At 42.5% G+C, this 14,020-nt stretch overlaps 1 protein-coding gene across 1 annotated transcript in view; it reads right to left on the reverse strand.

The window, feature by feature from the left end:
• LOC126175362 (dipeptidase 1-like) overlaps positions 1–14,020 on the reverse strand; it is a 761,174-nt gene that overhangs the window by 646,440 nt on the left and 100,714 nt on the right. Inside the window, exon 2 of the mRNA XM_049922122.1 lies at positions 10,851–11,007. Within this exon, the coding sequence (XP_049778079.1) occupies positions 10,851–10,865 (15 nt within the window). The 5' untranslated portion in view covers positions 10,866–11,007. The remainder of the gene's footprint in view (positions 1–10,850; positions 11,008–14,020) is intronic.

The following is a 14,020-nucleotide window of genomic DNA, read 5'->3' on the forward strand; positions in this document are numbered from 1 at the left end:
TCCTTCTAGATTATGTCGGGTAGTTTTTGATTCCTACTCTAGCATACATTATGAGGTTAATCAATAAATTTCTTGGTGCCTCTTCGTCAAAAAATGTACGTCAACTGTGCTTTATGAGGTTATAGCTCTTATACTACGATCTGTAGAAAGTTATCTTCGAATTCCCCTGCGAGCTAGCTCTTTCAGTGCTGAGCCAGTGAAGCTATGGTCATGTAGTCAGTATGGGTATTTTTTTTTCAGTGTACCTTCATGGTGAGTCATTTCTCCGACCGACCGTAGTGCAGCTGAAATCCACTTCAGAATCTAACACCTCATGTTTTCCTTACTCATGTGGAACGAGCACCTTTCTTTATTAACTTGCAAGATGTATTGCTCCATTGCTTATGAACCGTAAGTAGCGTCATGCTGGTGAGTGTGTTTTGTTTACTGAATCTGTTCTTGTTGTGTATCCTACAAGGCCATAAGATCTTAGATCTCTCTGCAAAAATATTGTAATATCCAGTATTTCACCTGCTACCCAGTTACCATCACTCTGTACTGGAAATAAACGTATACCACTATTCCTGTTGGGCTTTACGTCTAACTAATTATATTAGCCAGTCCATTTAACCCCTACGTCTGAAAAAAGCTAAGACAATTGGACGTTGTATGAGTATGTGATGGCTTCTGCATATGTTTACTCTGTGCTCGTGTCACACTCCTGCAAATGGAAAAAAGAACACATTGACACCGGTGTGTCAGACCCACCATACTTGCTCCGGACACTGCGAGAGGGCTGTACAAGCAATGATCACACGCACGGCACAGCGGACACACCAGGAACCGCGGTGTTGGCCGTCGAATGGCGCTAGCTGCGCAGCATTTGTGCATCGCCGCCGTCAGTGTCAGCCAGTTTGCCTTGGCATACGGAGCTCCATCGCAGTCTTTAACACTGGTAGCATGCCGCGACAGCGTGGACGTGAACCGTATGTGCAGTTGACGGACTTTGAGCGAGGGCGTATAGTGGGCATGCGGGAGGCCGGGTGGACGTACCGCCGAATTGCTCAACACGTGGGGCGTGAGGTCTCCACAGTACATCGATGTTGTCGCCAGTGGTCGGCGGAAGGTGCACGTGCCCGTCGACCTGGGACCGGACCGCAGCGACGCACGGATGCACGCCAAGACCGTAGGATCCTACGCAGTGCCGTAGGGGACCGCACCGCCACTTCCCAGCAAATTAGGGACACTGTTGCTCCTGGGGTATCGGCGAGGACCATTCGCAACCGTCTCCATGAAGCTGGGCTACGGTCCCGCACATCGTTAGGCCGTCTTCCGCTCACGCCCCAACATCGTGCAGCCCGCCTCCAGTGGTGTCGCGACAGGCGTGAATGGAGGGACGAATGGAGACGTGTCGTCTTCAGCGATGAGGGTCGCTTCTGCCTTGGTGCCAATGATGGTCGTATGCGTGTTTGGCGCCGTGCAGGTGAGCGCCACAATCAGGACTGCATACGACCGAGGCACACAGGGCCAACACCCGGCATCATGGTGTGGGGAGCGATCTCCTACACTGGCCGTACACCACTGGTGATCGTCGAGGGGACACTGAATAGTGCACGGTACATCCAAACCGTCATCGTACCCATCGTTCTACCATTCCTAGACCGGCAAGGGAACTTGCTGTTCCAACAGGACAATGCACGTCCGCATGTATCCCGTGCCACCAAACGTGCTCTAGAAGGTGTAAGTCAACTACCCTGGCCAGCAAGATCTCCGGATCTGTCCCCCATTGAGCATGTTTGGGACTGGATGAAGCGTCGTCTCACGCGGTCTGCACGTCCAGCACGAACGCTGGTCCAACTGAGGCGCCAGGTGGAAATGGCATGGCAAGCCGTTCCACAGGACTACATCCAGCATCTCTACGATCGTCTCCATGGGAGAATAGCAGCCTGCATTGCTGCGAAAGGTGGATATACACTGTACTAGTGCCGACATTGTGCATGCTCTGTTGCCTGTGTCTATGTGCCTATGGTTCTGTCAGTGTGATCATGTGATGTATCTGACCCCAGGAATGTGTCAATAAAGTTTCCCCATCCTGGGACAATGAATTCACGGTGTTCTTATTTCAATTTCCAGGAGTGTACATTACGCAAGATGCTGCACAGCTGCACTCTTTGATTAGAAAGGCTCAAATCAACCGAGAATGCTGATAAATCGCAATATTAAGCAACAGTCAATTTCCCTATCGACTTCTCTTGTTAGGATTCTCTCATGATCTAAAAGCTAAATAAAACCAACAATTAACTATTAAACTATAATCGATGTTACCTACAATGGTCTTGTCTAAGTCTTTGTCTCTTTTTACTTAATGCGACTTCTGTATAACCAATTTTCTTTGCTGTAACACGCATGTAAAGGTGTGTGGCATGAGTTAATCGGTGGCTAGCAGGCAAAGGCTGCGCATCTTGTGAACTAAAATAGGTGAGAAAAACTACAAAATTATATAATATAGTCTTGGATGCGGATGTAATGTGGCTTATTTTTCATGGCATACTTCGGTTAGTTCTGTACTACGAAAATCCGACGCTAAGAAGAAACTTTTCAGAGCTTGTTAAATAGGTTGAGTCATGGATAATTTTGCCGCCCTATTTTGAATAGCATAGGAGATCGACGCTGCCACCACCTACAGCCCAAATTATCGGTTCAGTACTGTATCACTGCATGAACCTGTTACCTGGGCTTTGTTTTCAATAACAATTTTGTGTTCTGCAAACGTCGTTTTAAGCCACTGTACTTTATCCTTAGTCGTCTACCAAGACAGGGCCCTATCCCAAGTGCTACGATAAATCTGAGTATCCTAATTTACTGAACTGAAAAGGAGCTACTTTCCTTAGAAGAAGTTAAAAACTGTGAAGTTGCAAAGTACATAATTCTTTGTTGAGCATAAGTTTTGAATTACTTCACGTAATTTTCTTAAATGGACAGCTAAAGTTTCATTAAAGCACAAATACTGAGAGAATGTTAAAGGTTTCAGTTTGAAGATTCTTCTTGTTGAAATAATGTTGGCAACTTCATGTGTTATGTAGTTGACAGTGTTTCCCATGCTGTGTTGCGACGAATGTGTTCAGCCTTGAATCTGAGTCTATCGATCTATCAGTTTCTGCGTCCCCATGCTAACATTTGACCCAAATTTTAATGTCATATTACAATAACAGCAATCAAGGATAAGTAGCTGGCTACAAATATGCAGACTATACTAGATCCAGGTTCCATTTCAGCTAAATAATATAAGGAAGTAGATGTTCCTTGAGAATAAAAATAATAATCGCTACAAAAGATACAGTTACTTCATATGTATTTCAATAGTAGTAACGTCCCTAATTAAACTGATAAAAGAATCACTTGTCGAAGTCACTAGTGCTCTACCATTAGTTGTCATTCACCTATAATTACTGTTATCTTCCTATTGTAACGTACATATAGTAACTGTTATTGAGAACCAGTTGTTGCCTAAACACCCTAGTACTCCTCCCGTGCCGGCCGAAGTGGCCGTGCGGTTAAAGGCGCTGCAGTCTGGAACCGCAAGACCGCTACGGTCGCAGGTTCGAATCCTGCCTCGGGCATGGATGTTTGTGATGTCCTTAGGTTAGTTAGGTTTAACTAGTTCTAAGTTCTAGGGAACTAATGACCTCAGCAGTTGAGTCCCATAGTGCTCAGAGCCATTTGAACCATTTTACTCCTCCCGTGTACTTAAAGTCACATCATTGGCACATTATTTGGTAAACGGTGTTACTGTCGTATCAGCGAAACAGAAGTACAATATCAAATAAAGTCAATCCTATAGTTAGATTTCATCATGAACCTTGATAATTCTGGGCAGAACTTCGCCCAATTAGGATAGCGACCGTTTCCTTTTACGTGATTGCAAATTACCTAATTTCTAATAGAACCATGTTTGGATTCCCGTTTGTCTTGCTACTGCTTCCTTCCAACAGAAATCTCTAGGGAAACAAAATCAGTCCGATACCTTTCCATTACGCACGATCGCCGTCAAGGAAATGTCCTTTCACTAGACTTTATTGGCATATCACTGATTTAATAATAACCGGTAGTGTTATAAACTTCCGATATATTCGTTGGTTCCAAGATAATTTATTTCTTTAATCTCTGCTTTGTGGGGGCAACGAAGTAATGCTTCTTTTGTTTCTGCGGGGATTATGGTGTTTTGTCGATTTTTCTGTATTTTCTTCTTTACTATACCTTTCTTTGTTTTTCGCTCTTGTTGTGTGGTGTCCACTGCATCTGTATGGCTTCTTTCGATTACCAATACGTATTCTTTTCGATAAATAGTTAAAATTCTTAAACCATTCCTATTTATTCACGATACTTTCGTATATGCGTACTTATGTGTCGCTATATGTTTTTTGAAAAAGCTTCGATTTCTTTTTGTAAAATGTTTCTTTGTTAGTGTATATCGAGGTTTTCATTACAGCTGTACAGATCTTATTTTAGGACATCAGTACTCAATTTGTGTTGATACCCATAAAGAGTCCTTTTAATAATTTGTGATTGTGCATCACAATTAAAAACTCAAAGTATTTCTTGTGCTTCTGCAGTAAATTCCTGCACTCAAACCACTGTAATAATCACATTTCAATATATGGCCCTGGATGTTATGGTATGGTCGCCATCTTTTTCACATACTCTGATTGATTTTCACTACGTCACGGGTCAAAGCCAATGGGTAGCATTTTTTTTTTTCTTTATTGTTATTTCGTCCCCGTCACATCTCACCTCGCTGGCAGCGGTACAATATTCCTCTCTTCAACCAGAACTTTAACACATAAAACTACATAAAGACGTTACAAGAAAGATTCGAGGATGTGAATCGAAAATATAAGATTAATATTTGATGTTACTTGCATACTTCGTTTCTTTAAGATAAAATTTAAAAGTCTAAATGATAGACACAAAAAGAAGTAGGTATTTAAAACTAGTTGAAATATATGATATCATTAATATAACAGACAAAGGACAGACTTATTTATGTAAAAACGAATGTAAATTAAAATTGTGCTAGCCATCAGAAAGCTTAATACTACTACGAACTTCATAGTTATACTTCGTTGTTGTGACCTCACATCCCTTCAATTGGAGGGGAAAAACATGTTTACATAAAATGTGTCCCGAGGGGACAGACATGGTTATATGAAGGGTGTCCGTCTTAAGAGACGGTAGGCGCACAGTTTCTCTGATTTTTCCACAAAGGTTTGCAATTTCGTGTAGGTAGTGTCATGGGTGACTGGAATTCGGTAGTAGGAAAAGGGAGAGAAGGAAACATAGTAGGTGAATATGGATTGGGGCTCAGATATGAAAGAGGAAGCAGTCTGGTAGAATTTTGCACAGAGCATAACTTAATCATAGCTAACACTTGGTTCAAGAACCATAAAAGAAGGTTGTATACATGGGAGAATTCTGGAGATACTAAAAGGTATCAGATAGATTACATGATGGTAAGACAGAGATTTTGGAACCAGGTTTTAAATTGTAGGACATTTCCAGGGGCAGATGTGGACTCTGACCACAATCGGTTGGTTATGAACTGTAGGTTAAAACTGAAGAAACTGCTAAAAGGTGGGAATTTAAGGTGATGGGACCTGGATAAACTGACTAAACCAGAGGTTGTGCAGAGTTTCCGGGAGAGCATAAGGGAACAATTGACAAGAATGGGGGAAAGAAGCACAGTAGAAGAAGAATGGGTAGCTCTGAGGGATGAAGTAGTGAAGGCAGCAGAGGATCAAGTAGGTAAAAAGACGAGGGCTAGTAGAAATCCTTGGATAACATAAGAAATATTAAATTTAATTGATGAAAGGAGAAAATATAAAAATTCAATATATGAAGCAGGCAAAAAGGAATACAAAGGTCTCAAAAATGAGATCGACAGCAAGTGCAAAATGGCTAAGCAGGCATGGCTAGAGGACAAATGTTAAGATGTGGAGGCTTATCTCACTAGGGGTAAGATAGATACAGCCAACAGGAAAATTAAAGAGACCATTGGAGAAAAGAGAGCCACTTGTGTAAATTTGAAGAGCTCAGATGGAAACCCAGTTCTAAGCAAAGAGGGGAAAGTAGAAAGGTGGAAGGAGTGTATAGAGGGTCTATATAAGGGCGATGTGCTTGAGGACAATATTATGAAAATGGAAGAGGATGTAGATGAAGATGAAATGGGAGATACGATACTGCATGAAGACTTTGACAGAGCACTGAAAGACCCGAGTCGAAACAAGGCCCCGGGAGTAGACAACATTCCATTAGAACTACTGACAGCCTTGGGAGAGCGAGTTCTGACAAAACTATATCCATCTGGTGAGCAAGAGGTACGAGACAGGCGAAATACCCTCAGACTTCAAGAAGAATATAATAATTCCAATCCCAAAGAAAGCAGGTGTTGACAGGTGTGAAAATTACCGAACTATCAGTTTAATAAGTCACAGCTGCAAAATACTAACGCGAATTATTTACAGACAAATGGAAAAACTGATAAAAGCCGACCGCGGGGAAGATCAGTTTGGATTCCGTAGAAATGTTGGATCACGTGAGGCAATACTGACCTTACGACTTATCTTAGAAGGAAGATTAAGGAAAGGCAAACCTACGTTTCTAGCATTTGTAGACATAGAGAAAGCTTTTGACAATGTTGACTGGAATACTCTCTTTGAAATTCTAAAGGTGGCAGGGGTAAAATACAGGGAGCGAAAGGCTATTTACAATTTGTACAGAAACCAGATGGCAGTTATAAGAGTCGAGGGACACGAAAGGGAAGCACTGGTTGGGAAGGGAGTGAGACAGGGTTGTAGGCTCTCCCCGATGTTATTCAATCTGTATATTGACCAAACAGTAAAGGAAACAAAAGAAAAATTTTGACTAGGTATTAAAATCCAGGGAGAAAAATAAAAACTTTGAGGTTCGCCAATGACATTGTAATTCTGTTAGAGACAGCAAAGGACATGGAAGAGCAGTTGAACGGAATGGACAGTGTCTTGAAAGGAGGATATAAGATGAACATCAACAAAAGCAAAACGAGGATAATGGAATGTAGTCGAATTTAATCGGGTGATGCTGAGGGAATTAGATTAGGAAATGAGACACTTAAAGTAGTAAAGGAGTTTTGCTATTTGGGGAGCAAAATAACTGATGACGGTCGAAGTAGAGAGGATATAAAATGTAGACTGGCAATGGCAGGGAAAGCGTTTCTGATGAAGAGAAATTTGTTAACATCGAGTATAGATTTAAGTGTCAGGAAGTCGTTTCTGAAAGTATTTGTATAGAGTGTAGCCATGTATGGAAGTGAAACGTGGACAATAAATAGTTTGGACAACAAGAGAATAGAAGCTTTCGAAATGTGTTGCTACAGAAGAATGTTGAAGATTAGGTGGGTAGATCACGTGACTAATGCAGAGGTATTGAATAGGATTGGGGAGAAGAGACGTTTGTGGCACAACTTGACTAGAAGAAGGGATCGGTTGGTAGGACATGTCTTGAAGCATCAAGGGATCACAAATTTAGCATTGGAGGGGAGTGTGGAGGGTAAAAGTCGTAGAGGGAGACCAAGAGATGAATACACTAAGCAGATTTATAAGGATGTAGGTTGCAGTAGGAACTGGGAGATGAAGGAGCTTGCACAGGATAGATTAGCGTGAAGAGCTGCATCAAACCAGTTTCAGGACTGAAGACCACAACAACAGTGTACAGCTTCAGTCATCCCAAATTAATAAAGTGCATCATATCTTTCATGTAACACCTAACGTCGACAGATTGCGCCGTCTTGGATTTCGTTGGAAACAAAATGATTTTTAGAATGTCATTTTTCATGTACCTTCAAAATAGAGGTCACCGATTTATCCGGTACGATACTTGTTTCATCCATATGAATTATCAGGTACGGCAAATCTTGAAGAGTAACCAGTACTCCAAGAGCAACAGCACTCCGTCTTACTTTTACTGCTACCACCATTCAGCTGGACTCCTCAGTCACTCTTAGTGTGTTTTCTCTCCCTGAAATTTCATATCGATGAAATAAATATCGCACTAGAGATATTTGACACCACTCTATCGAAGAGGCATGTAAAATTATGCTTCAAAAATCAAACCGACGCTTACTGTCAACACTGGCCAATGCACGAAGGACATGACGAGCAGCATTTGTCTGGGCTGACTCCTGCTACACACTGCACAGCGAAATTACAAGTATCTGCAGAAATATTAGAAGGAAAATGCGCCAGATGGCTCCCAGGAGGGAGTCGAGTATAGATTTTTAAGAGACGTCACAAGACTTAAGTGGAAGTAGTAGTTTAGGTAGGTCACTGCGACCGATAATACGTGTATTTAATTGAAACTCTGCCAGAGTTTTAGTTGACAACAAAGCAAAAACAAGGCTATGGATGTTGGTGCTGTGAATGTATACGTAAATTGTGTTTACATAATGAATGTAATTATATGGAGATATCTTTTGAGTTATTGGTTGGCGTCTGGAACATAGTGCTAGCACAAATAAACTGAGGGACCAAACTATTGAATTGATCTACAGCCAGTTTAATGAAATTCTCATTATCATCCATAATATAGATTTGTAATGTAACAGAATGAATGGTCGTAATTTAATTGTTTATTGAGTTCGAGTCCTGAAAACGCGACAACTTACACTAAGAAACTGAAGAGCCAGTATTGGGGAAAAACTGGTTTGGGAAGACGAAAATGTAATCTATAGGATTGAAGGGTGTGGATAATAAATGTAGCATCAGTGGGTAGTAACTACGGAGATGAAGACAGAAATTGGGGTGGATAGTAGGACGACAGATAAAACTCGCATCTGTCCATCCTGATTTAGGTTTTCGGTGATTTTCCTAAATCCCATCAGGCATTCCTCGTCATCCTGATTTAGGTTTTCCATGATTTTCCTAAATCACTTCTGGGGGTTCAGCTGGTTCCTATGAAAGACCATGCCCGACTTCTTTCCCCATCCAATACTAATCCGATGCAACCGATGACCTCGCCGTTTGGTCCCCTTTCCCCAATCAACCAACCAATATGGGCCTGGGTAGTAGGAAGACAAAGTGAGTGGCAATCTAGTGGGTCAGCAGGCCTATATTATCAAGAGAAGGGATGAGGAGAGAGAAGACGGCATGGGGATTGATTGAGAAGGAAGAGGGAGAAGGAAGCTGTGATGTAAAGTGGGACTGGTGGGGAAGAGCTACAGTTGATAGGACAGATAAATATATGGATCTATTTCGTTGGCTGAAGTATTGTAGGCAGTGTGTGCAGGTTTAGTGACAATGGGGTGTGTTGACTAAGGCAAGGCAGTTTACCAGGGTGGTGATCAGAGGGGAAACTCTAGAGTTACTGGAATACAGTTTGCGGATAGTGCAGGACAAGATGGTAGAGGATCCAAGTGGGAGAAGCTAAATGGGGGTGGAAAGCAAGAAGGAGTGAATGACATTCTAACATATCTAGCGACTGAGACCCATAAAACATTTGCATTGGAGAGGATGCGTCAGATCAGGGTTTTGTAGATGTGAAGGGCAGTAGAGGGGTGCAATCCCCAAGTTGGGACAGTTAGTAGCTTTAGCAGTTTTCGTCTATCGCAGTGTTTTTGTTGGATGGTTAGTAGGTGAAGTTTCCATAGTAGTTACGGCTTTTTTTTCCTTTATTGTGATTTCATTCCCCTGCCCTATATGGGCAGGGGAGGGCTGTCAGTGGCACTATCCGCCGCTCTTCAGCCGAGTGATATGACAGCTAATACAAGAAGAAAATGACACATAGCAAGGCGATAAAAAAGGGGGGACATAAAAACAAAGTAAGGGGAGATAATGCAGGTAAAAATACACTGACATGAACATCTTCATGGGGGACAATTCAAAAAGTCGACATGAAGTGAAAAAAAACAGATGGCGATTTGTAGAGCACAAAAAAGACACTGAAGTCACGCAGACTGGTTAAAAGTTGGCCACAGTATTAAAACACTCCAGAACAAGATACTTTAATCCCAATTGGAAAGGTGAAGCACACACAATGAAGAATAAAACTGCCAGGAGGGACCTGCTGAGGGAGAGGCCTGAGAGGATGGGAAAGGAGGGGAGAGCAAGGTTCAGAAGGGGAGGGAGCAGGATGAAAAGAGTAGGGGAGTCAGGGTGAGGTGACAGGTGGGGTGGGAGATGAAGATGGAGTGCAGAGACAATGAAGGGGAGCACAGGAGAGGGAGGGGGTGTAGGAGGGGAAGCCGCTCACGAGAAGGGAGGGGGAGGAGAGGGAGCCCTGAGGAGGAAGGCAGGAGGAAGGTGGGGTTAGATTTGGTAGGAAGGGTAGGCATCAGGGTGGAGCTCAACATCGAGGAGAGGCAGATGCTGGAAGTTGCATTGGGAGAGGAGGTGGAGGGTGTGGAGGTGGAGATAGGATGGAACGTAACGGTAAAGGCGCGGCAACGGGCTGTAGGTGGAGAAAAAGGGTGTACCAGGAGGTGAGTGCGATCGAGGCGGCAGACAACATGTAGGGTGCAGGTGTGTTCAAGGAAAAGGAGAAGGTTCTGGTGGGGGAAGGGAATGAGATCATAGAGTGTGCACGTGGGGGACGGGAGGCGGATACGGAAGGCGAGGTGGACTGCATGGCTTTCGAAGATTTGGAGGGTTTTATAGAACCTGGGAGGGGCGGAAGTAGTTACGGCCGTGGGTTAAGGAATTAAACTTAGACTTTATTTAGCAATAGAAATTTCGTGTACTGATCCGTTTTGGTTGTGAGCTGACGTCAGTAAACTCGATCCTGTTAATCATCGAGAACATTTGGGACGGACAGTGGTAAGGAGATGAAGAAACGAGACTCACCTGGGCGCCGACCATGCCCTGCTTGAGGCGGTGCAGGTCGGTGTGCGACCAGGGGCTCTTGTTCCAGGGCTCCACCTGGCGCAGGTCGTCCGTGAACCGGAAGTCGCGCAGCTGGTTGTGCAGGAACTTGCGCAGGTTCCACGGCAGGTCGTTGTGCCTGCGGCAGATGCGGGGCACGCGTCAGCACCACCAGGAGTGCGAACCCCCAACCCCTCCCCCACAAACACAAACACAAACACACAAGCACGTGCTATGTCGGCGGCAGCGCATCCCTGGCCCGTCGCCCGGCAGCCATTCTGCTCCTGGCAACAATGGGCTGCGAGGCGCGCCTCACACTGCGGGTGCAGACAGGCGCCCGCCAGCCAACAGCACCGACCAGCGCTTCCTGCTTCCAGGCAAGATATCACCGTATACTCATCTCTGGACACATCCTTTAAACGATTTCTAAACGGTTCCTGGCGTGGCTTGCAGGTTCCTTCTGCTTATGACCTGTATACTTTAATCACTGCGGAATTTTCCATTTTCCTAGTACTGCAAAATATTTCATTCCATGTCTCAGTGTTCGGATGTTTTAAATTTTTTACTCCTTCCTTAGATTTTCAGTCAGGTTGCCACTTGGGCTAATTTCTACATGAAAATATTGTTTGGCACACAGTTTTTATAGTCAAATACCGCACATTATGCAATGCATAATGCTTTTCTCAAGACTTTTCTCGTGCTCTTTGAATGTTGCCTTCCGTTATAACGTTCAAAACAGGGTACTAGCACAAATAGGCAGCCTGGGTGGCTGACTAGAGGGATAAGAATATCTTGTAGAACAAAGTGGCAATTATATCAAAACGTTAGAAACAGTCAATATCTAAATGCAGCAGCCCATTACAAACAGTATTGTAAGGTGCTTAAAAATGTTATTAGGAAGGCAAAAAGAATATGGTATGCAGATAGAATAGCTAAGTCTCAGGATAAAATTAAAACCATATGGTCAGTCGTAAAGGAAGAGGCTGGTCTGCAGAGACAGGTCGAGGATATAGAATCAGTGCATAGTGGGAATGTCTGTGTTACTGATAAGTAGCATATATGTGCAGTATTTAATATCACTTTCTGAATATAGCAGTTGAACTAAATAGAAACCTAGTCCCAACAGGGAATCATATAGCGCTCTTAGAAAAAAGTGTTCCGAGACTGTTACCTGAAATGCTCCTCCATGATATTGACAAGAGGGAGATTGAGTTAATAATTAAATCACTAAAGACCAAGAACTCTCACGGATATGACGGGGTATCTAGCAGAACACTGAAGTATTGTTCTATGTATGTTAGCCCAGTACTTAGCCATATCTGTAACTTTTCCTTTAGGAGTGGTCGGTTTCCTGACCGATTAAAGTACTCGGTAGTGAAGCCACTTTATAAAAAGGGAGACAGGGATAATGTTGACAATTATAGACCTATTCCTATGCCATCGGTGTTTGCTAAAGTTATCGAGAAGGTTGTATATACAAGGTTACTGGAGCATTTAAATTCACATAATTTGCCGTCAAATGTTCAGTTTGGTTTTAGAAATGGTTTAACAACTGAAAATGCTATATTCTCTATTCTCTGTGAGGTTTTGGACGGATTAAATAAAAGGTTGCGAACGCTAGGTGTTTTCTTTGATTTAACGAAGGCTTTTGACTGTGTTGACCACAAAATGTTACTGCAGAAGTTGCACCATTATGGAGTAAGGGGAGTAGCTTACAATTGCTTCGCCTCTTACCTTAAGAACAGAAAGCAGAAGGTAATTCTCCGCAATATTGAGAGTGGTAGTGATGTTCAGTCCCAATGGGGCATTGTTAAGTGGGGCGTTCCCCAAGGGTCGGTGCTGGGGCCACTGCTGTTTCTTATTTATATAAATGATATGCCTTCTAGTATTACAGGTGATTCAAAAATATTTCTGTTTGCTGATGACACCAGCTTGATAGTGAAGGATCTTGTGTGTAATATTGAAACAGTATCAAATAACGTAGTTCATGAAATAAGTTCGTGGCTTGTGGAAAATAATTTGATGCTAAATCACAGTAAGACTCAGTTTTTACAGTTTCTAACACACAATTCAACAAGAACCGATATTTTGATCAGACAGAATGGGCATATTATAAACGAGACGGAACAGTTCAAGTTCCTAGGAGTTCGGATAGATAGTAAGCGGTTGTGGAAAGCCCATATTCAGGATCTTGTTCAGAAACTAAATGCTGCTTTATTTACCATTAAAACAGTATCTGAAATAAGTGACACTTCAACACGAAAAGTAGTCTACTTCGCATATTTCCATACGCTTATGTCGTATGGTATTATTTTTTGGGGTAATTCTTCTGATTCAAAAAGGGTATTTTTGGCTCAAAAAGGGGCTGTTCGAGCTATATGTGGTGTAAGTTCGAGAACCTCTTGTCGACCCCTATTCAATAGTCTGGGAATTCTGACATTGCCCTCACAGTATATATTTTCTTTAATGTCGTTTGTTGTTAGCAATATTAGCCTATTCCCAAGAGTTAGCAGCTTTCACTCAGTTAATACTAGGCAGAAATCCAATCTGCATGTGGAATGCACTTCCTTGACTCTTGTGCATAAACGAGTGCAGTATTCTGCTGCATCCATTTTCAATAAGCTACCACAAGAACTCAGTCTTAGCAGTGACCCAAACACTTTTAAGTCTAAACTGAAGAGTTTCCTCATAGCTCACGCCTTCTATTCTGTCGAGGAGCTCCTGGAAGAGCTAAAAAGTTAAGCAAATTCCAGTGTTACATTGTTGATTTTCTTTATTTAAATTTACGACTTGTCACCTGAATATGTTTTTTTTTATATTTCATTTTATCTGTTTCTAATATCGTGTTATAATTTCATGTATTGACTCGTTCCATGACCATGGAGACTTCTACTTAATTTGATCCCACGGAACAATAAATAAAGAAATAAATAAATAAACGAAGTCCGTTTTCTGATCACTGTCCTTTACCTACACGAATGGTCGTTGGAGAAATAAAAATTCTAATAAACGTGCGCTGTGGAGTGCATACATTAAGATCTATGAGCGGTTGTTCATCTTTGCTGCTGTGAAACACGTCTGTTCTACTGAACAAGGGTTCATAGCTTCTAAGACATACATTTTAGATACACTCCTGGAAATTGAAATAAGAA

This window comes from Schistocerca cancellata, chromosome 3 (assembly GCF_023864275.1).
Source record: "Schistocerca cancellata isolate TAMUIC-IGC-003103 chromosome 3, iqSchCanc2.1, whole genome shotgun sequence".
NCBI classification, from domain to species: domain Eukaryota; kingdom Metazoa; phylum Arthropoda; class Insecta; order Orthoptera; family Acrididae; genus Schistocerca; species Schistocerca cancellata.